A 23314-nucleotide genomic window follows, 5' to 3' on the forward strand; every position below is an offset into this window, starting at 1 on the left:
ACAGACCAGATAGACGCTGTGCAAGGTGCCTTCTGCGGCTCTTCAGGTGCAGTGCAACTCTCTATAGTCATCTGCTGCTTCAGCTCTCGGAAGAAAGCTATCATTTGTAAAAGTGTCTTTGTAAAGCAGTTCCCCAACAAAGGAGGGTGCTGTCTCTGAAGAAGGCAGAACCTACAACTTCCCCCCTTTTGAAAACTGAGCCAAACGCATTATCAGAGCCACCTGTCCCAAGCAGGAAGCCAACCAGGATTTCCACAGTTAAGCTGAGTGCTCAGGCCTGAGCCCTCAAGAAAAGCTCTCTTGGTTCCAGAAGCAGGAATCTCACAGCAGAAGCAATCAAATGCCTTGTTTGTATGAAGTGCCCTACACTATTGTTGAAAACGTGTCCGAAGATTTCAAAAGGATTTTCCCAAGATTGTTTTTTGTCTTCTGGTGACTAGCTACTTGTAATGCTGTGGGGTTTTGCTGGGATCAGTGAAATCTGTTTATGCTCACAAGGGAGCAAAGCAAGGATCACAACCCCAGACAGAACACCTGAGAGGATCAAAGGATGAATGGAGGGAAAGGAACGTGTCAGCGTCTTGTGGCGTAATTACCTTTTTTCAAGGGGTAGGTCTGGAAGCACCAGGCCTGATGAAAATGGACTCTGCTTCACAGCAGACTTGAACAAATTCCTCGTGGTTGCTTAGACCACCTCCTGCCTGAAACAAACCAAGACCAGAGCACCTGCTTCAACCTGCTGGGAACCGGTGCTGAAAATGGCATTCTCCTGGCTCTCCGAAGTAAAGCATAAGCAGACCGAAAGGAAAGTGCTCACTGCACTGCCCTGTTATTTCAGCTCTGATACACAAGACTTCTCCCAAATAGCTACGTTATAGTCCAGAGCATTGTCATCTTCGTTCAATATTGGATTTCTCCCAAATGCTGCATGAATGTCTCAAGTGCAGAAGGGGGAGGGGTGGAAAGGTCCTGCTAAGAGCAGTTTTGGCTGGGCCAACTATTAGTTTGCATCAGCCAGTGGCTTTTATGTGAGTAACAATTATTTTGTACACAAAGGCAGCTTCTCAGCCTTGCCAAACTCCAGCTCTCCCCAGTGGTCTTTGGGGTATAAGCACCAACAGCCAAGGCACTGAGGAAGACATCAGCATTTAAGGAACAATGAGGGATAAGAATCGGCAGGGAACATTTCAAAAATGCTGAAAGGATTTTAGGTGTTCAGGGCCCTTGAGCTTTCAGTGGGAGGGCCTTCGCAGCTCTTGGGTATTTCTCAGACTGCTGCCTTGGCTCTGTTATGCTGTCTGATTCACTCCACCAGAGGAATTTTGCCCCTGCGTTGTCAGATTCTCTCTGTCCAAAAGCTTTCCACCCTGAAGGGCAGCACACAGGAATTTCCAACTGTCTGTCATGATGCTGGAGAGCCTTTCTTTCTCCACATCTCCCTTCAGCTGCCTTTTCTGCTTTCTATTCAGGTTTGTTATGACTTTTTTTACTTTGAGTAATGTCACTCATGTCATTCTCATGTCACTGAGGCACTGGTTTCCATCATCTTTAACTTGCTGTTTGATCGAATGCCCAGTGAAGTCGGTGGGCATCCTCCCCTAGATTTCAATAACCTTCTGATTGGACTTGTAACAGCAAAGTTGCGTATGAGGCCATGGCATCCCCCTGTAGCTGATTTATCTGGCACCGACTATAGTATGTATTCTCCTCCTGTAAGACAGGGCTTTGGAGCAGCCTGTGTTTTGCAGAAAACCATAGTCTGACTGAGAGGTGATGGGCTTTGCAACAACCAGAACACCTGGTTACAAAATACCCTCTGTGATGAAGGCATGGCTTGCCTCTGCCGTCTGATTTGCTTTCTTCCTACTGTGCCGTGCTGGAAACTGCCTGCTTGTTTCCTTCTCCCTCAGGAGAGCTGTTTGTGAGCGTGGCTATCCGGTAGCGCGTGATTGTTGGTACCTGCTCCGGTGAAATGCACAGCAGAAAAGACACAGAAGGCAGATTTTTCAAAAGAAAATAATACATGAAAGATGGAAAATTACTGTGTTAATTTGAAGCATTTTGGTGCTCAGAGCAAGAAGTACAGTAAAGGGCAATAGCTCGTGGTATAAGGGTGCCTCGCAGCATTGCATGACTGAGCTTTTGTCCCAGTGTCAGTCTGGCTGCGACTTTACGCAAAGAGCTGAACTCCTCTGTTTTCTCCTGAATCGCAGTCCTTTCATGATTTCCTACCTTGCATTTTACATTACCATGCTGAGTCTTAAAAATACTTAAAGATGTAATCAGCGTATGTTAGAGGCCTGGCACATTTCATCTTCTACGAGCTGACCGGAACTCTTGAGGCTGGTGTGCTTCCTGTTTTTTCCTGATCATCAAATCAATTTGCAAAATAATACATTCACTCTTGCATTGTCAGAGTAAGAGTTCCTTTACCATCTAAATAAGCATAAGGCACAAGGAAATGGCTTGTGCTGGCACTGTTTTTGTGCCATTATGTTAATCCTCTTTAATTGCTACTTCTAACAATTATATTTTCCTGTATTTACACCACAACTCCTAAATAAACTTAGGCCTGCTGGACTGGCATTAGTAGCCAGGAATAGGTTTTATCTAGGGAAGTTAGTCCTCGTAGCTGGCTGAGAAGATTTCTCAGCAGGCAGTGTGTTTGTAGCTGGGTGACTTATGAGCTGTGCTATTTCTTATTACCTTCTGTTTGTTTTTCCAGGCTACAGACTCTTGGCTGTGGAACTGACGTCCAGCAACACCAAGCCCGTGGTGCAGGAATTCCAGAGTGAGTGCTGCGGGGGCCCGCTGGCTGCCTGACGCGATAGCTGCACTGCCCTCTGCCTGGGGATTTGCATCAGTCCAAACAATTGAGAAAAATTTTGCTTCCTGCTCATGGTATCTGGTTTCCTGGGGGAGGCAGGACAACCGAGAGCCTGAGATTCAGAAAAGCGCTTAAGAATACGTCTGTATCTCTCCCTGTTCAGCAAAGCACTTGATTGAAATGGTTTATTGAAGTCCCTTGCAAGCCATTGGCATTACAAAGTGTCTGCCTAAGTGCTTTTTTGAACTGGATCCCAAAAAGAGGAAAGGCGGTCGCCTTGCAATTAATATACTGAAAAGGAGGTCTGGAAATTTATATTTTATCTTGGCCCTACTACAGACGTGCAATGTGATACTGGGTAAGCCACCTCTCAACCCTGCTGCGATGCCTTCTTCTGCAGAGGAGATGGAGATGACAATGCCTACTTCAAAGGGGAGCGGGTTTGCTGAATTTATCCCCAGGCATCATGGTCCTCAGTACATTACCAGACACCACCCAGGGAGATTCTGCATCCCTGACTCACATTGTAGGCTCTGATTAGCAGCAAGACAGTGCTGTGGACTCACCCTGTCCTAAGGTCTTGTTTGCTGTAAGTCAGAGCCTGTAGAGAACAGTGTGTTCATTTCTCTCCATAGTTGGTATCTGTTCGGCTATTATTTTTGCTGGCCAAAATCCACCTTCCCCAATAGCTCCTGGAACCCAGCAGTGTTTCTGTTTGTGAGGCAGATGAAAGAGAAGGCGTTGCTTTGTGGGCAGCGTCTCCTAATAAAACACTGTGCAAAACTGCTTAAAGCAGAGCAAAAATACAGCTGCTTCCTATTAATCTGTATTTCCTTTATTTCTCCTGCTAGGTGTTGAGCTGTCCTGCATCATTAAATCCACCGTAACAACAGATCCCAGAATCGAGTGGAAGAAGATCCGAGATGGCGAAACCTCTTACGTATTTTTTGACAATAAAATGCAGGGTATGAAGATTCATTGTTCTTAGACTTCCAAAACAGCCTCAGAACCAATACAACTGAGAACAAACAAGTCTTTTAAAGGCAGGACCTCTGGCTGTCTTGCTGCTTTCTTCTGGAGCTAGAGTTCAGCAGTCGAAGTGCAAGATGGAGAGAGAGCAGGATGTTCTTTGCTCTCTGCCCTCATTATTGACAGTTCACAGTAGGGAGCCACAAAGAGCTGGAGTGAGATCCTATGTAGGAGATACTTCTTGGGTAAGAAAGCAAATGCTACAGCATCCCTTCTCCAGCACCTGTCGGTCCTTGCTGGAGGTCACTGGGTGTCTGAGCTCTCGGGACCAGACACTGACCCCTCCTGTCTTTCCATATGGAACCGGAGGGCTCCACCCGCACTTCAGAAGGGATCTCTGTCTGGAGCTGTCAGTGCTTACTGCTGAGGTGGCACAGTGCTTTGCAGCATCCTGGGAGCACGTCATTAGAAGCCAGACTCTTTGGCTTGATGGTGAAACTCAAACACAGGACTGCCAGTAGGGCTTGACTCCATCTGGAATTACTCCAACACTTTAGATGGGACCAACAGCCACATTCAAATGAATCTTCCAAAGGAGACAAGACCTGACGCTGTCTTGGAAGTCCAATTTTGGCACAGGTTTTGAGCTCTGGGGTGGTGCTTTCCAGTTCATCCTCTTATATGGTTAGCAGCACTGGTTTCCTTTGTGGTCACTGGTGAGAGGAAGGCTCCTAACTTTAGAGCATCGAGTTCCTTTCAGGTGGTTCTCTTGACTCAGAAAGAGTCCAAGATCAACCACTTAATTCAGATGCCTAAAGTTAGTCTGTGTGACTACCCTGAAATTTTTCTCTCTTTTTCCTCTGTATCAGGAGACTTTGCGACTCGTGCAGAAATTCTGAGCCGGACATCGCTGGTGATTAAAAACACCACCCGGATGGACACTGCCACATACCGCTGCGAAGTGGCAGCACCTTCTGATACTAAAACCATAGATGAGATTAATATTCAGCTTACAGTCCAAGGTATTACTTTAAACCCAGATACCTCTGCAAGCACTGCTAGCTAACAGAGGAGGCTGTGAGTCTCTCCAGAGTTGAAACAGTGGCACTCAACAGACTCTGGAATTTGTCATTTAAAACCAGCTGGAAATAGTGGAAAGTTTTGATGCCTTTGTAGCACAGCCATCTTAGAAAGTATATCAGAAATTATTTAGTTCTACTCAGCAGTGCCATTCACATGGTTTGTGTCTTTCCCACAGTGAAACCTATGACTCCTAGATGCACTGTGCCTAAAGCTGTACCTGTTGGCAAGACAGCCTCTCTTCACTGCCACGAGAATGAAGGTTACCCAAAGTCCACTTACAGCTGGTACCGCAACAGTGAACCTTTATCACCAGACACGAAATCAAATGCCAAATTCCAGAATTCCTCCTACACCTTGAACCCCACCACAGGCACTCTGGTAATGCCCTTACAGACATAATCAAAACTTGTTTCGCTGGACAGGTTATTTTTAAGGTGACTTGTAAAAGAAAAAAGTCATTGCATGGCTTTCAAAGAAGGTATGATTTGAAGAAGGTTAGGTGTTCTAGGATCTGGATGACTTGGGAAAGGGAAGATTAATGACGGAAGAAGATATTACCCTAGCTGATTGGTTTTGATCACTGCCAATACCACACACCTTTTTAGAAAGAGGGAAGGAAGATGTCTCTCAGCCCACCGTGAAGCCTGGGCAATGGAGAGTTGCTTATACATGCTTATACCCTCACAGTGCCTTCTGTCTCTCACGTCCTGCTAACCCCCTTTCTCCTCACCAGGTTTTCCATGCCGTGCACAAAGGAGACACAGGCCGTTACTCCTGCATAGCAACAAACGATGCTGGCTTTGCCAAGTGTGAGGAGCAGGAGATGGAAGTCTGTGAGTGGCTCTACATACTTTTCATCAATGCTGATTAATATATCACCATAAATAAATTGCCATCACCATAGAGAAAGAAGGGACATCCTAGAGTATTAAGTCTTTCCTGCTTTCTCATAGCCCCAAACACAGGAAGAAAAAAAAAAATCTAAAAATTCAGGGAAACATTAGAACACTGTTCAGATTCATGAACAGTTTTAGTCTTGGAATCAGGGACTCACTAGTTCCCTATGAATTATTGGGGTTTGCTTAAAATATTCAAGAGATGTCATTTTAGTGTATGTAAAGCTAGAATATTGCTACCACCTTAAAGAAATACTGGATGATGGCTTCTCTCTTTGCCAGATGACCTCAATATTGGTGGGATAATTGGTGGAGTCCTGGTGGTCCTAGCAGTTTTGGTGCTCATCACTCTTGGTATCTGCTGCGCCTACAGAAGGGGTTACTTTGCAAATAGCAAAGAGAGTGGGGAAAGGTAAGCTGGTATTCAAAGTGTTCTTATACAAGTCCCTGCGCCCACACCCTAGCATGAAGGAGTCTGAAGGGCGCCAGAAACTGGTGGCTAAAATGTATTTCAATGCCTGACTTGGACATATTTCTTCCTAGTTCTGTACCAAAGACTACAGGCCAACCCAATTCTTGAAGTATCCAATTCCCCGCTGTAAACCCTGCACCGTGCTGAAGGTTTATTTGCCTAAGGGAGAATTTTGGTATGGCTCCTCTTGTGCTTGCTACCAAAACCAGACAGAGGAGCGAAAGCTGTGCTCTAATATCCTCATGCTTTGCACGGGAAGGGGACACCAGCACAATGAAATGCCTACAGGTGTTTGTCCAATAGGTTCTGTGCTGTTGGCATAATGAGGTCTACAATTTAATGAACAGAGCTCACTGCACAATTAGTTTAAAGCATCAGGACATGCATAGAAAATGTATGCAGAAGAGTAGGCTCTCTGCAGGAAATCTCACTGGTTGTGAGAACCTAAATTTGGGATTAAAACCAACCATTTTAGAATGCACATTAAAACGTTAAAAACAACAGCATTAGCATCAGAAACAAGCCTTGATACCTTACAGAATCTGTAGAAGAGATAATATATGTAAAACCAGGCTTCTCACCAGATAAGATTTGTTCTATGTTAAATGTTGCTTTTCAGCAGAAGTCCTGTCTTTTTTGGTTAGGTTTGGTTTTTCAGAAGAAGCTCCAAATATCCTATTTAAATGCAGCTGAGGGTTGGCATACACTGGACTTGACAGTCGTATATAAATTATGAATTCCTATGGGATCGCAAACAAGTAGCGCTTCCTTATAACTAAGGAAAATGCTGAAGGCATCTGGCAGTGAAGGTTTAAAATGAACTTTATAATTGCCACAGGAAACAATGCAGGAGGCACGCAGAAAGGTAGCGCACAGGGACCAGAGCAGAAGAGCCCAGAAAAGAATCGGTTAATCTCTTTGCAGAGTTAGTCTTGTGGAAACATACAGCAATCTTTTTACCCTGTGCTGAAGGGGAATTAAGAAAAAATCCCAGTCATGATGAATGATGGAATAAGCACAGATCTATCATTTGAGCAGTGAGCTGGGTTTCTCTCTGCTTTCTTTTCATTCGGCTGCTCTTCCTCATTTTTGTCTTTCTCAGCACCTCCCCTCCAAAATCCTGCAGTCTCCATGTCCCAGAAATGAGATCTTTTCCTTTCTTTCAGCTACAAGACTCCAGCAAAACCTGATGGCGTTAACTATATCCGGACAGATGATGAGGTAACAAATGATTTGCATTTAACATCTCTCTGTTTGGGAGAGGAGGAGGGTGGGCAGAGGACTACTAGCTTTTTTAGGGCCTACAGACTTTCTTAGAGCGGGCACCACTCAGAAGCGAGGATGTAGAACAGAGAGAAAACAGAAGGGTGAAGGCTGAGTCATTTCCTTAGAAACGATGAACAGTTTAAGTTGCCTTAAGTGACTGATGCCAAGAGCTATCAAATGCAGCTCTGCTCTGTCTCAGTCATCTTATGGCTTGACCCCCTGAGGATGAGTTTCATTGGATTAAGTGGGCAGGCCATGATGCTTTTACAAGAGAATGTACATTTTGGGATTTGTCTAGATCACTAAGCTTAAGATCAGAGAAAGCCTCTCCCTGTTAGCAGAGATACTGAAGAGGGAATGAGAAGGTCCCCTGCCATGCCTTGGTATGCGAGGAGGACAGCAGGAGAAGGAGCACCTGGCCGGTATGACTGGTGTCTCCCTCTCCTTACCAGCTGGAAGGGGGTGCTACCTAGACCGAATGCTAGAAGTTACGCAGATTGGATGTACCTTTCACGGGCATGTTGCAGTCGGGGGCAGCAGGAACAAAGAGGTGCCTGGAAAAGCCACTAGATCCTTCCTATATCCAGAACTGTTTCGTTGCAGGGTGACTTCAGACACAAGTCTTCATTTGTCATATAAGACACCAAAAGAATATTGCAAACCAGCAAAAGCAAGTGTGAAAATACCTCCTCCAGGAACTCAAAGCGAGAGCAAAAGATGAATTAAGTGCGCTTGGAAGAGTTTGGAACACACAAGAACTTGATAGCTAGCTATCTGTATATCTTTTTTTTCTTTGCCAAAGTTTAAAGTAACTCCTCACTGCCCAACTTGCGTCTCCCCTGCCTCCGGAGATACCAACAGGATCACCTAAACCTGTCCTTGGACTAAGGAAGCGTTTTAATACTTCTCAAGAGACCGGGCTGTGGAACTTTGTGGAATTGCCTTCTGTTTGTGCTGCAGGGACACAGCCACAATGTGCAAACCAACCAGGGGAACAGCGTTAGGTAAACGTGTAGTAGACATTACTAGTACAAATTACTAGTAGACAAAAAAGGTGCTGATACGGCAATAGACGGACTTCAAAGAATAAGATTTATCCATGGAAGGGGGAGTCTTCCTCTCAGCAGCTTGTTGCCCAGGCCTGGCTGGTGACTTTTACACATTTGTGATTGTCTTGCGCTTTTGACTCCGACTGCTCAGGTGCAGAATGGGATATCTGAATAGCCTACAGTGACAGATACCGATGCAGTAAACGCAACTAATGTTCTCAGCCCTTTTGTAAACTTACTGAATTCTCGTTACTCCATTTAACATGAAACACGGGCAGCATCAGGCCAGAAGGATTGCTTCTGTTCACTGCTTTGTAGAAAACCCATTGCACGCAGGTAACCCCTCATTCTAATCTGCACAAAGCAGGCTTGCCTCTTGCGTCTTGTGGTGTTTTAAAGAGGCTTAGAGTGGAGGCAGAGAACCTAGTGCTAAGACATCCCTTTCAGGAAAATTAAAGCCAAATAATTTCAGGGGCTAAGATTCCCATAAGAGGTACTGAGATGTCTTCAAGTTTTTTTACCTTCTCCATTTATTTTGTAAAATCCCGCATTCTAAATTTTTTGCAAAGATATATTTTGATTACTTCAGAAAAGGTAACTTTTCTATTTAAAGTGTAAATACATGATGCCAGCAGTGTTTAATGTAGCTATTTTTTTACTTTTTAAGCTACAGAGAGGAGCTCAAGTGTTGCTATAGTACGGCACTGTCAGAGCATATCAGTATTATTGCAAAGTGTAATAAAAAACTGCTGGTGGAACAGCATCTCTTTCCTCTTAAGCTAGCTTCAGCAATTTCCTTGTCACAAGAGGTCTTACCAGACACAGAACAGAGTCACTCAGGGATAGTTTTTGTAAATTTATGGCAGGAGCTATCAACTTTTTTATATATAAAACTTACTTTTCTTGCCAGCGACCAACACTTTGTCTTTGTTGTTGCAAGAAATATCCAGGGATGGCTTTTGGATTCAGTTCCAACAAGGTGACAGAGTGACTTCAATGTCTGCTACCCCTCTGCAAGTTCCCTAAAGCACTAACACAGTGTGACAGCTATGGCAACTTTACAGATTTAAACTGCATAGCCAAGGCAACTGTTTCTGGAGTTGGGAAAGCAAAAGCTCAATACAAAAGCACTTTTGTAGTGTCAGTTGCAACTTTTCTCTAGAAGGTAAAAGAAAAAAAAAAGAAAACAAATCTAGTTCTCTTGCCTTTAGAGAGAATAATTGGAAACGCGTGTTTCCCAGAAACATGTATGTTGATAGTGTTGAACAGCATTGGGTAATATAGGACTGCAAGATGTGGATGCAACACTAGAACTGTGCTGTGGTTTAAGAATTTTTTTTAATGTAGCATAATTTAGTGTTCTTGTATTTCCAATATGAATTGAGTTGTCTTAACTTTTCCTGTATACAGTATTTTGGATACTTGACGATTTGGACTGTCAGTGTTATTTTTTAGTGTTCTACATTAATCTGCTTTGTTTCCTAGGGGCCTCGCTGGACATGCCATTGCTGCATTTGTTTTGCCTAAACAAAGTGTTACCACTTCTCCTTTTGCTAATGAAAGTAAAAATAAGGATGGGGCAGCAATAACCATACGTTCTCTGTGTAACTCGGACATTACCACTGCTATCTTGCAACTACGTTATGGTTACCTTCTTAAGACATGCTCTTCAACCAAGCCACACAGTACTGTTCACTGGCTGCATGCTGCCTCTAATCTGACAGTAGTGAGCGTAACATTCCTTTGCACCTTCTGTATATCCACTACTCCTTTTCTATGCTGCTTTTAGGATACCTATAATAAGGGAAAGAAAAGGTTTGAATCAGGGTAGCTCTGGGCACTATGGGAGCACAATCTACAGTCTCACCATGAGCCAAAGGCAGCCTTCATGTGAAAAGCCAGCAAGCTAAGAATCAAGACTTATTTTTCAGTTCTAAAATGTGACAGTGGCATCTCTAACGAGAGAAGGGGAGATGATCCCCCTGATACAGCTCATGAGATCTGATTGATGGAATTCATTGTATCATTGTGAATAATATTCAGGTTTGTACTAATGTATTACGTTTAACTTTGCCAAGAATGTTTTACATAAATACCAAGCTATAAAGCATTCTTGTAGGATTTTTTGTTTGGTTTTGTTTTTAAACAGCCATATTATTGGAAGCTTCTGTCTTCAATTCAGTGAAATAAGGGAAAGTCTCTTCTGTCAGAGCACTCATTTACTTGTATTGGACTGAAGGTTACAGAAAGTCCAAGGTATGTTGCTGTTTATCATTTTGTTCTTGAACATTTGTCTATCGCTGGTTCTTCTCTAGAGAAGACAAATTAATGCTCACAGGGCTCATCTCAATGCTGCTGGAGGACAGAATAAAAACTAGAAAAGCACAAATTAGGAAACAAACTATTCCAGTTTACCATTCAGAGCGATTAAATATTTTAAGGCAGGAGAGAAGGTACAAAACAAATGGATGTGGCCATAATTGACCATCACTTAAGCCAAAGCCATTCCATACGTCCCCTGCTCCCAGGTTTTGACTTTGATTTTGAGAATAAAGTTTAACCTCACTTGAAGGTTTCTCTGATCTTCAAAACAGAATAGGGAAAGTGAGGGCAGATTATGGGATTCCAGTGCAGGAGGTGAGTGCCTCTGGAAGGGCTGTGGCAAAAAACACGCTCAGCGTCTTTGTTTCCACTTGTATAGAAAAGCCTACTCCGTTTCTGTTGTTCATGCCTGAATAAGACAAACCATCATGAGTAAAACAGATTCCATTTTCAAGTTCCAATGAAATCTAGGGCAAGAGCTTTGTAATAGAAGTCAACAACGGAAAAACTTCAGTTAGGTTAGCACGGCATCAGAGAGACTCGGGAATGGTCAGATTCCAGCATTTACACAGCGCATTTACTATAAACGAGTTATCTGTGCAGAGCACAAAGCTATGCATAAGACTTACCAACCTTGATTTTAGTGAGTTATTCATATCCTGCTTGCAGTCAGATAAGAGTCTATATTTAAAAGCTGCTGGGTCCAACATTAATTGAACTGAATGCCTAAGATACCAGCGACGTAGTAGGAGCGACTTTGAGGCTGTAGAAATCTATAGAAAAAAATAATTTCTCTGTCAGAACAAGAAGAGGAGAGAAGCTGTGGGTGGAATTAATTCTGTAACCATTTATTTTCATAAAATTTTAATAGTTGGAAATAACATTGTTCAAGAGTGGAAATATTCCATATAAAAGAACATTAAGGCTGTTCATACACGTAGGAGCTTGCACAATAAATAAGAGGTGATGTAGCGTGCAATTACCAGATTTAGGGGTGTGGCAGTGACAAGCTGTTTCACCTTTGTTCAAATTAAAGCAACTCTAGTATATTACCAAGAGGGACAATGAGGGATCGAGTGAATAAGCTGAGCCACTCACTTCCCTGCAAGCTGTGATAAATGCATTTGTTGCTAAGCTTGTGGCAATATTATGCTTTTACTTTTCCAAATGGACAAATTATACATCCTGTGAGTGAAGAGCAAGCCTCCCTTTATACTGCAGCTTTCTAGCACTCCAGTGAGCTTTGTCAACAGCAGCAGCTTATAATACATACATGCGTTAATGCAGGCTTTGTATGCCCATATTCTAGACAGTTTCATGTAAAAACCAAATAAGAATAGATAAGGAAGGACGTGTGCCCACAACGATTTGTAATTACAGAGGAAAAGGACAGATTTCAGGCAACATGATGATTCTGTACAAAAGTTCAATGAAAGGATCAATTGTCTGGTTTCAGTGGAGTTCTCCGCTGGGACTGTCTCAGAGGGACACGTTGGCTGCTTTTTTTCTTTGCTGGGGACTCCACTTTCCACTCCCGTGGCAGGGACGGGCTAGAAGAAGGAAGCAGAACGACCATGTATTTTAAAACACTTTACCAGTCTTTCTCACTGTGATTGCTGTTTCAGACCTGCGTTGAACTTACGGTTTCTCTGGTGATGTCAAACAGATAATATCTCTTGGCTCGTCCTCAGCCTCCTTCTTCTCTGCAAATAATGCATATATTTTCATATTTTAAAAAATGCCACAGATTTGATCATTTGGGTTTTTCTCCCCCCCCTCAAGTTAGAATCACAAAGATAACTTGCCTGGAGCTGAACCGGGCGTGTGCGTCAAGCTGATGTAACTGACCCCAGCACCAAAAGTCAAGTCATTAATGGTCTCTGAAAGAAAAAGCACATATTAGCAGTCAGCTTGTGACATAGCCAGAGGACAAGGCATGCTGTAGTAGAACACTTAAGTGTCACAGAGTTAAGTATATCCAGTTAATTGCAAGCACATATACATCTCTCTTTTCTAGCCCAGCAGATCTCAGTGTCTCCCATCCTGCCTCAAAACTATGTGCTGAATCTGATCTGTGCACATCAGCTTCATACTCCAGACTTACAGCCTTCCTTGTACATGGAGGACATGAATTTAAATATGGGACCTCAGTCACGCACCTCCTTGTCCTACCTAAGTGGGAGAGCCACACCTTCCATTGAAGCTTTGCCATCTTTCACACCACATTAGATTCAGACCAGTTGCTTTGCCTAGTCAAGGCAGAATACGCGGCCCCTGAAGACTGACAGAGGACCTGAACAGCCCTTCCGTAAGGAGCTGCCTGCAGCCAGAAAAGAGGAATCACTTGACAAGGAAGCTAGGTAGAATTTAGCTTGCCTGAATAGGCCATAGTTGTCAGCTGTCTCTTTCCTGTCATTTATCTCAGGAGAGATGTCACAATATTCAGATTTTACTTTACTCAACACTCTGTTTTATGCTCATGTTTCCCAGAATCTTTCACAAAGAATTAAGGTAGAAAGCGCTTTATAGGGCAGGAGTTGGAAACTCTGCTAAAAGGACTTCTCTCTACAGACTAACTGGGTTTGCTCTTTAACTACTTCCCTGTCCTGGAAGGGAATCACTGAAGCTTGTAGTGGAAATCCAATTTGATCTATCTGCCTTAGTTGGCCTCTGCATCTCTCAAGACTGACCTGCAAGTGTCCTGACTTTGTGCAGTGTGTGCCTTAACAAGTTATCTTGGTATTAACTTCTCATTAGAGAAGTTTATGCGAAAGGCAGGAAGGGAGGAAGGAAATGGTGGAGAACTGTCATCAAGTAGGGCAGTCAAAGGTGGTGTCTTCACAACATGTGTTTATGTACCACAGTGAAGCAATCTACACTTGCCCAGACCCACTTAGCCATTCTCAAAGTAACGAGCAGGAGAAGGAGACCCAAAGACAGCAGGGGAGAGAGCGACAGCCAGAACAGTCAAATGAGGTAAAGAGAAGAGACAGCTGTTCTGAACTTCTCAAGTACAAAATGGTTTACAAAGAACTGCATCTCCAATAGTTTTAGAATGATATACCAGAGAAATAAAAATGTTTTATTGTCTACCAGCCTGCAAGACCCAGCACCACCATGCAGATGGCTCAACACACGCTAACTGAAGTGATGATACTGCTCTGTACAGTTTGTCTCCCCACTGAAGGACACATGCTGCCTCGAAGCAAAGTAGGAATTCAGCCCCAGTACCACTGCAGATTAACGTTCTTCCTCCTTTTTCACCATATGGTGCTTAAGAGAAACAGCCGTGCAAGCTTCCAGACAGAGATATGGCGCTTAAAGATTTCTGCTCTCTAAAAACATGCCCCCAGTTTTTTTGCATAAAGATCACTGCATGTTGCTCAGGCAGCAAAGAAAAACACTGAGGCAGACAAATCTAGCCAAACAGTGGAGCATACAGGGAAGAGAAGGGTCAGGTTTTCCAGTGGATGCACATCACTGCCGCTGGTTTGCTCCTGCCTGCTCGCGGATGTCAGGTATTTGCAGACTGCCGCATAGCTGACTGCCTTATTGGCTACATGTCGTTTGCTCTCCTGTGTGCGTGCAGGTCAGGTATTTGCACAGGCACAGGCAAAGAGTGCAGTCAGGTACGTATGCTTCTGGAACATCAACCCCTCCCCACAGCAATTCACAACTGCCTAATAAGAGATGACCTGTCAGACACTCACCTATACTCCCAGCTTAACTGGAGCTCTCCAGAGCGCGTGAGGGTGTTTGCCACACTCACAATTTGCACTACAACAGAGATGCCCTAAAGGAGTTCAGCAGCAAATTGACATAAAGGAAGGGAATCTACTGCTGGAACTCAGCTCCATTTGTGTCTTACTATAACTGCCTCCTCCGCTTGCAGAAAGCAACACTGCAGAATGCTGCGGGGCTGTCAGAAAGCATTCCAATAAAACCTAACTTTTGAAGGTCAGGTTTTGTGAGATGGCAATTCAGCTGCAGTGGACATAAGCACAGCAGACTCTCACAATTTGTGTATTAGAGATTCCTCTCTGTGTATTTTTACTTTAATTTCCACAGCAGGGAAAAAAAACCAAAGTCATTCCTTCTCCAATGCTCAGTTCAGTTCTTTCTTAGGGTAGAACACACACACACTCACTCAGAAATGACTGTGCAGGTTATTAATCCCACTTGAGCAGATCTCTGTATTCTCTTGCAATTGTCACAAGTCACTGCCTGCTCTAGAAGCAGGTGGTGGTTCACCTGAGATCCTTTGTTTGGACAATAGGAACCCCCTATCTTAGAGCTGAAAAGGACCAGACCTTGGGTATTTTCCTCCATGGCAGGGTTCTGTAATTCAGCCTAAAAATGCTAAGCTATGCTTCCAGACTTAAGGAGAGCAAATGTCTCAATGCAACAGAATCTTGCACACTTTGGGCAATGTATGCTATTAGGGAAACACGACAACATGCCTCCTCGGCACCCCAGAGTTGATGAAGGAAGAAAAGGCAGTAGCTCTGTTACTTCAGCAGCCCCAAACAAAAGCTCTCCTGCACTGATTTAGTACTGCAATACCCTGTGACACGTAAATGGAGACCGTATTGGACTGTCCTTTCCTATGTACATCATTCATCTGAGACCTTCAGTTTCAGAACGGTTCTTATTTACTACAACCATTTAGATAAATACATAATCCATAGCTATCAAAGACTAATTTTCTCTGCTCTTTAAGGGAGCCATGCATTGCTAACTCTCTCAGCGAATGAGTGCTCAGCCCAATTTGGAAAGGGTTTCTCTGGGTTATACTTACGTTCTGGTGTGCTGATTGCACGGCCCACCACAGAAACATTTTCTCCGTTAGACTGCTGATTCAGGCTTTGAAAGGATACTAGAAACAACAAGGAAATAAATAAGACCAGAAACGTATTCACTTAGAGACCTCAAGGGTCTAACAATCAGGCTGTGTCAACTAGATCTAGTCCAATGCCAGATCAGTTTGCAGCAAGCTTCCTACCTTGCTTGCTGCCAACTGTGCTTGATGGAAGTGATACAGCCGATAAACTTCTTCCAACACTCTTGCTGCGTTGCTTGCTTCTGGCTTCCATTGCTTTCCTGGCAGAGTTCAGGATGGCAAGTGTGTTCAAGGATGCTGGCCTACAGGGCAAAAAACATGACAGAAATAGTGAAGTGATTTCCTTCTGCAAGCCCGGATGAGATACATGTAATGAGGAGAAAGACCTGTCCCCTCCCAATCCCTTATGATCTTAAGCACCAAATGTAACGGAGAAGATTATGCTGCAACACTGGTGACTTTCACACCACTAAGTAAGGAGTGGATAAGCAAAGCAATAGCCCTGCAGAATATCCTAACCGGTAATATACGTACCTGCGACCGAGTAACGGCTGTTTTCGAACATCAGCACTAGGTGTACTAAACTCAGAAGGCACAGAGGAAGGACTTGATCCAGGTGGCAAGGACTGTCTCCCACTTACAGGAGACTGAGCATTATTATTCCAGCCACCAGAAGGTACAGCTGTCTCCAAAGATGGAGGTTGCTACAGAAAACAGGAGAAAAGATCACACGTCTAACAATGGATACAAGCGTAGAAAACCCTAGATACAAGATGCTTAGACCTACATGCTGTGTGATTAAGAACTGCTCTTTGTGTGATGGACATAAAGGGGTGCTAGGGAGAAAGAAATCATTGGCCAAAATTTTAACAAGAAGCGAATAGGAAGTTTTGATGGGATACATATGTCCTAGTTTAGAGGTCTATATATAGGTGCTCTTTTAAAGTCAGCAGAGAGAGAAAGGTACTTCCAGGGTAGAAGTCATCTGATCTTAAGGTAGGTATCTAAAATAGTTCAGGACAATTGACCCAAGCACATACTTATTTCTTTACATTGACTTTAAAAGAAGATCTGCATGACTAGGACAGATGTAACTTTCCACTCTGTATACACCTAAAGTCAGACAAAATGAACCCTTTTCTTTTTGACCTGTTAATCATGTTTAGCACTCTGGGAACAGAGAGCAATACAACATGTAAGCACAGCCAGTGGCAAATTAGACTTGGTTTTCCCTTTAAATTGAATTCTTTTTACGTTAATTGTTTGCTGCTCCTCTTTGCCTAACGCGTGTTGTTTGTTGTTGTTCTAAGCATATTAAATGACTCTGAAACCAAAGCTTCTGTCAGCAAATGCGAAGAGGTATGAGAACATTACACAACCATTCTGTTAAAAGTGCTGTAACAAGGTCCACAGACATAGAGCCTGGGTGTTACGCGCACACAAACTTTAGCAAAGGAGACAATATGTGTACAGAGTTAATGGCACCAACAACCTCTGCCTGCGCTGCCGGGACCTGCTCTTGGTCTGACTCCTCCTCCCTGGCCAGCTGCTCTTCATATTTCTTCATATCGTACTCCAGCTCGGCTGCCAGCTGCTTGTCCACGGCAAAGAAGTCTTTGATTTCATTTCGGTAATCTTGCATCATTTCCTGGAGCAGTAAGGAATGTTTAAACTCTTTCAGAAATCTCTCCTGACTACTGATTCATGTCTCCATTCAGATCACAGCTGCTTAAGTGCAAAAGGAAATACCAGTTGGTAGAGCAGAGGTGTTTTTAACAGACTAAGAGTTTCGATTCCAATTTGTACTTCAGAACATGAAAAAGCTTTCCAGCATTCAAGCTTTCTGCCCACGTTCCACTGAGGAGGCTCACACGTAACACACTGTGAGATCCTTATCTAAAATCCCTCCGCCTCCCACGTTATTTAACACAGTGGCAGTGTCACATCATATGCCTTCTAAATTTCCTTCTAAGAAGGCTGTTCGTTCCATTGCTGGTTGCACATCTAACACATTAACTCAAGAAAGGAAAAAAAAAAACCCAACAAGAAAACACTTCCCCTTACCCGTAGGTAGTTCATAAGGTCCCTAAGAGCTGGGATCCTCCTCTGCTCCATCAAAGACTTCAGCGATGTGATTATTGGGATGATATTTTCTACGAAGTTCTTCTTTTGAACCTTTGTTGGAACAAGGCATGAACAGTTACACGATGCAATAAAGGAAAAGCCACTCTGTGATTAGATGAATGGCCTAAGTGAGAGGAGTTATCACTCCATAGCAAGGGAACTACCACAATTAAGCCTGCTCTTATGCCGCACGCACGTACATAGGCTTTTAACTTAAGTGGAGTCTTTTAAGATACATCACTAATTCAGCCAGTTCTCACACTGCAGGCAAATTGCCAAAAGGTGCACCAAAAAACATTGTTACGCTCAAATGTTTTACCAGTAAGAGATCTGTGGAACAAATTGAGCCTAGCATAGCTTCACTGACTTCAGAGGGAATGCATTTCTGATCACTCCAACTGACCCCTCAAGTACAAGCATCCTTCACAAATTTAGCCTTAACATTTTGTTTTTACAACACACATTGCTTCCACAGGTGCCCTCAGATCAGAGTGGGCCTACAGACAGAGCCTGAGTAACAGCCTAGAGGCACGGTATGTCATTGGCATTGCTATGTTACTTGGATAATTTTTGTGCAAGTTTCTCCATCACAGACAGGTAAAATTCCTCCCAGTATGGTGGCCAGCCCTCTTCCCACACCAGATCAAGTGCCATTCACCTGTGAGATGAGCTTTTTTTGTGCCACCTGCATGACAGCGTTGGCCATTGCCATTTCATCTTCATCAGGCTGAATGTCTTCATCAGGTTTTGACCTCATAGTTGATAGCTTGATTTCTTTGCAGCTAAGGACTGCAAACGTATCCGAGAGCAGCTCACTGGCTTCCAGGTCCAATGGAAGGACCTTATCCACAAAGCATGCTGGAACACACAGGAAAGAAAGAAGTATTTTACTGGAAACAGCAGTGCCAGTAAAGACAGGAAGATAACACAGCTGGATTGAAAGCCTAATGGTTTTATATAGACACCAGTTCATTCTTTGCCAGATTTTTAAAGACAGACCCTTACCTAGGATGCTGTGGCTGATCTTTGTTGTAACGCTGAACCTCTGCTCATCTGTAAAGTGGTCTAGCAGGAACTTGTAGATACGCATCCTTTTCTCTTTGTTATCTTTTCCCTTCAGAGAGAAGAGATTCTTCGCCCTGTGGTAGAGCAAGACATTTTACAGGGGCCAAGTCACATTATGCGCACTCACAGAAATAACAAGACTTTAAATCAGCAAGGAATATTTGAATGTCACTTTCGAGACCCATAAACCTGTTAGAATACCACACACTCCCACAAATTACATGCAGAAGTCCTCCCAGAAGTGTCACGGGGAAGGCAGGACACTCTTAATTTAACGCTGTTTCCCCTAGCTGTTTTCACCCTATTGCATACATAATTATAAAGTGCCACGAGTGCTTTGCTGCAACCAAAAGCCGCACGGCCAGACAGCCCACCGTTTAGCAAAAAGGAGATACAAATGTGCTCAACTGACCGCACACTCTGGGGGAACCTGTTGTACTTCTCATGTTTCTCATAGCTATTGAAATGGAAGATGCACTCAATGAAGTGTTGGGAGAACATTACTGGATTCCTCTTCAGTAAGAGATGCACCAGGCAGAACTCTCCAAACCTGGAAAGGAGGAAAAGAAAGAACTTATCATCAGGTAGCTTCTAGGAGCCACCCCTGAAACACAGTGTAGGGTTCACAAGCCGTAAAGCTTGTGGATGGTTTTCCTCGGCCAAGTCTCCCTCAATACCACATTTAATTCTTGCCCAGCTCCATCTGGGCTTGAACAAGGGTATCAGCTCATTGACTTTACGCCTTTTTTCATCCAGAAAGAGACAGACGTTTTCAGCATCCACAACACTACTTCATTTTTTTGCCATTAAAGTAAACAGAGACAGAAATAAATTTGAACTTGAATCCAGGCACAACACTTTCGTTATTTAAATAACTTAAAGTTCCATTGTGGCCGAGACACTTAGAGTACTTTGCAAAAAAGTCAATCACCAAAAGTCCTGCAAGAGCTGCAAGTCAATTCCAGACTTGAAGAACATGTTTTTGTCTGGATGCAGTCACTGAATGCAGATGCAAAGCAAAAGGCTCCCAAAGAAATAGCACTGTGTTCCTTAGCTAAAGCTCTAGGAGCGTGATGTTGCAATGTCACCATCTACTGGAAAGACATTTTTACATATTAAAAACTCACTGAAGAGAAAAGAAAGTGTGAATATGCACTAGTAAGCAACGATAGGTTGATGGCCCTGGAAACACCCATCTTCAGATTGATTGTTCCAGGTAGAAACAAGTAGCAAGGTGTCCAAGCCTCCCCTGCATTCAGCATCCCTGCACAATCTCCCATCCTTAGAGAAACCTGCCCCGCTCTCATTTCTCACATAATAGAGCAGCTTGAGACTTTGAAACCTACAAAAACTTCATAAACATGCACTTAAAGCCAGTGTGCATAATTCCTCTTACATGTCAAAGTATTACAAAATGTGGTAGAAGGCTTAAAAAGACAAGGCATGCCACATAAGAAAAAAAGAGAATATTTAATCCTATTCCTAAAACAAAACCAGCACTCAAGACAGAGCCTATTAGACAACCACGAGGAAGATTTCGTAAAGGCTTGGTTCAAAAATTCCTTTTTTCTGGATAACAGAGAGTCAAAAATAGAGCAGAGCTGCATGTTTTGAAGACAGCCAAGAACACACACAGCTTGCTACTTTGGGACCCTCAGATGACTTGGAAAGAGGTTCACCACTCCTTTGCTACCATTGCAGACCCTAAAGCGTGAACAACTGTAGAAGCGAAGAGGGTAATGGGATAATCATCTGCTCTCTCACTGAAATTTTTCTTCGCGTGCTGAAGGTGCAAGGCTGAGACTGGCTTTGACTACATCTCTGATCTTCAACTCCTTCATTATTTTACAAATGAGTATTTTACCTGGCAATATCTGGATTTGGATCCACCAAGACACTGACGAAACGGAAGAAGAGACAGTCTTTCCATTTTACAAACTCCTCCTGTGAGAAATCGGCAGACAATAAATTATCAACCTGAATCAGGAAAAACCTAGTGTGAACCTTCAGACTGTAGTCAGGACAATATCTGATGGAGGCTAGCAGAATGTACATCAGGCAAACGAGCAAGCTATACAACTTCAGCTGGAGGTACACAAAAAAAACCCAAGACGACAATGTTTTGGAGGATGCTTTAAACAACATAGATATCACAGCAGCGAGCATCTAGGTTTACCACAGGTATCAATAAAAAGGTAGAAACATGAAAAAATCTGTTCTCCCATCCCACGGCACACATGCTCTTCAACACTATTCTCAGAGCCAAATGCATGCCAAATCTGCCTTGGTTGGCTTCACATGAACATTGGGAGGGTAAACATCTTGAACCTCTCAACACTTAACATCTTTAGAACAATAAGCAGAGACAGTAGGAGAAAAAGGTGCTGTGATGCTTGTTATATTCATTCACATAGGAGTGAAATTGAAGGGAATTCAAAGAAATAAAGAGAAGACAAGAAAAGAGGTAACCATTGACTAAAAATAATCTCATTATCCAACTGTGTTAAGTGTCCTCAATATGATTTCTGCCTAGCTAGCAAAAAAAAAGCAGTAACAAAATACATAGTTTAAAGTCTTCTTGATTAAGTGCAGATTAATCAAGGTACAAGCAATACACCCACTGGTCAGGTTGCCAGTATTCAGCACAGCAGAGGTACTTGAAGCGGGCTGTCAGATACGTGCTTAGGTCCTCTGTTTACCTGCAGAAGGTTGGTAAGCAGGATCAGCGTCTGCTTACGGATGAAGGGGTTTGGGTCCTTCAGACACAACGATATGTTGGGAATGTATCTGTCCACCATGGATGTGTAGCGGACACATAGATCACACATAACGATGACAACGTTATTGCGAACCGCCACATCACGTGACACCTCCAGTTCTCGAGCTAGGGCCGCAATGCATTTCTTTGCCAGATCCTCATGCTGTAAACACAATTTACCTGTGAAACAGAGACGAGACTGTCAGTGCTGTGAATATATTCTTCTTCTTAACCACCGCAGCCCAGCTTACGGCCTCCTTTGAGTCTAATACGAGCCAAGAAAGGAATCAGGAAGTAAACAGGGGAATACACAAGAAACACGTGCTGAAACTTGATGAGCAATCTGCATGATCTCTCAAAGAAATGATACTTCAAGGAGTTCTTCCAAACTCCTCTTAGACCTATAGTGTGGGTCTCTATGCCAAATTCCCTCCTTCACAGAGAACTATTTCTGTGTACAGGGTATTATTCAAAGCAGCTAAAAAGAACAGCCCCAGCTGTCATAGGCATAGCAAGGAGACACCCACCTCTAAAAGCATCACTAAACCAACTCAATATAAAATAGCCTGCATTCTAACATTACTTCTCCCTAACTGTTTCTAAGCTCTGTACAAAAGTATTAAGCTTCCCAAAGCAGTTAAGGAAAGAATAATACTATCTATCTGCAAGAGAAGAGACGTGTCCCTAACCACAGAGGTACTACAAAACCAGAACTTTCACTTAGTACTCTCCATAATGCCGGAGATGTAGATTTGACCAGGCTTCCATCACAAAGCAGCTCTTTGTTCATGCTGAGGAGAACAAGTAACTACGTGTAGTCATTCTGCTCTGCACCAAAAGCACCAGGTTTTCTTCATCCTCTGTTGAGCACCTTACTACATGTAAGATGATCCTTCAGCCAGACAGCAACCAACTCCGAGTACAAGGACAGTACAATTCTGAAGGACGTTGCTAATTATTAATCACTGTTAATGCATTAACCACTTTGAGAAGCAGTCACATAGATGGCAGTATTTTTATGGTTTGTGCAACTTGTTGCCATGGATATCTGCATTGCTAAAAGCTATGAGCTGAGGCAATGCAAACATTGAGCACTGTGGCTATCCGTTACAACTGACACAGCTTTTGAGCAGAACTTTAACCAGAAAGGCTGAGAATTGGATACACGAGGGCACACTTCTACTGTGGGATGGCACTTACCTAGAGTAATGAATGCATGAGCTCTGACCACTGGAGGCATGGCTGATCCTCTGAATTGGGACAGTGGCTGAGAAGCTGGAATTTCCTCACCATCTCGAGAACTAGGCACTGGGAAAGAACAGGTCAGGAATGAAAACATGCTTTTCCGGTAAACAGTGTTGTCTGTAAATGCAAAACTAAAGGCAGTAAGGAGAGCGCCTCACATTGGTCCTCGTTGACAGAAGCAGCCAAAATGGACTGAATCAAAAGAAAGATGCGTTTCTCCACTTTGGCTGGACACAGCTGCGCAGTCTCACCCAAGATGAAGAGGTGTCTCACCTACAGAGATAAAGCAACACTGCAGTCAAAAGGCAATTGCTGAGCTGCAAATTAAGTCAGCAGGAGTCTGTATGGTACTTCTCCAAAAAGAACTTGAAATTCCCTCAGTCCTTTCAAGAAGACAG

General features: G+C 43.3%; 2 protein-coding genes across 2 annotated transcripts in view; one reads left to right on the forward strand and one right to left on the reverse strand.

The window, feature by feature from the left end:
- Positions 1 to 2682: 2682 nt before the first annotated feature.
- JAM3 (junctional adhesion molecule 3) lies at positions 2683 to 9732 on the forward strand. The gene is made up of 8 exons (XM_009333427.1): positions 2683 to 2791; positions 3679 to 3792; positions 4666 to 4818; positions 5055 to 5257; positions 5613 to 5712; positions 6058 to 6187; positions 7414 to 7468; positions 8117 to 9732. Exons 1-8 carry the CDS (start codon positions 2683 to 2685, stop codon positions 8150 to 8152), a joined length of 900 nt encoding a protein of 299 aa, XP_009331702.1. The 3' UTR covers positions 8153 to 9732.
- A 1321-nt stretch (positions 9733 to 11053) lies between these two features.
- The window catches only part of NCAPD3 (non-SMC condensin II complex, subunit D3), a 31300-nt gene continuing 19039 nt past the window's right edge, over positions 11054 to 23314 (reverse strand). Inside the window, exons 21-34 of the mRNA XM_009333428.1 lie at positions 23075 to 23189; positions 22872 to 22979; positions 21613 to 21851; positions 20778 to 20857; positions 19326 to 19463; positions 18854 to 18987; positions 18507 to 18706; positions 17789 to 17899; positions 17217 to 17372; positions 16259 to 16428; positions 15887 to 16026; positions 15683 to 15760; positions 12690 to 12764; positions 11054 to 11145 (exon numbers count right to left, since the gene is read on the reverse strand). Coding sequence (XP_009331703.1) covers positions 11054 to 11145; positions 12690 to 12764; positions 15683 to 15760; positions 15887 to 16026; positions 16259 to 16428; positions 17217 to 17372; positions 17789 to 17899; positions 18507 to 18706; positions 18854 to 18987; positions 19326 to 19463; positions 20778 to 20857; positions 21613 to 21851; positions 22872 to 22979; positions 23075 to 23189 — 1836 coding nt within the window. The remainder of the gene's footprint in view (positions 11146 to 12689; positions 12765 to 15682; positions 15761 to 15886; positions 16027 to 16258; positions 16429 to 17216; positions 17373 to 17788; positions 17900 to 18506; positions 18707 to 18853; positions 18988 to 19325; positions 19464 to 20777; positions 20858 to 21612; positions 21852 to 22871; positions 22980 to 23074; positions 23190 to 23314) is intronic.

The sequence above is a fragment of the Pygoscelis adeliae genome, unplaced genomic scaffold, assembly GCF_000699105.1.
Source record: "Pygoscelis adeliae isolate BGI_AS28 unplaced genomic scaffold, ASM69910v1 Scaffold151, whole genome shotgun sequence".
Classification (NCBI taxonomy): Eukaryota; Metazoa; Chordata; class Aves; order Sphenisciformes; family Spheniscidae; genus Pygoscelis; species Pygoscelis adeliae.

Coding starts and splice junctions, on each gene's coding strand:
- JAM3 (XM_009333427.1), top strand. CDS start 2,683: ATGAGCTGTGCTATTTCTTATTACCTTCTGTTTGTTTTTCCAGGCTAC. Junction 5,713..6,057: donor GGAGCAGGAGATGGAAGTCT/GTGAGTGGCTCT, acceptor TCTCTTTGCCAG/ATGACCTCAATATTGGTGGG. Junction 6,188..7,413: donor AGCAAAGAGAGTGGGGAAAG/GTAAGCTGGTAT, acceptor CCTTTCTTTCAG/CTACAAGACTCCAGCAAAAC.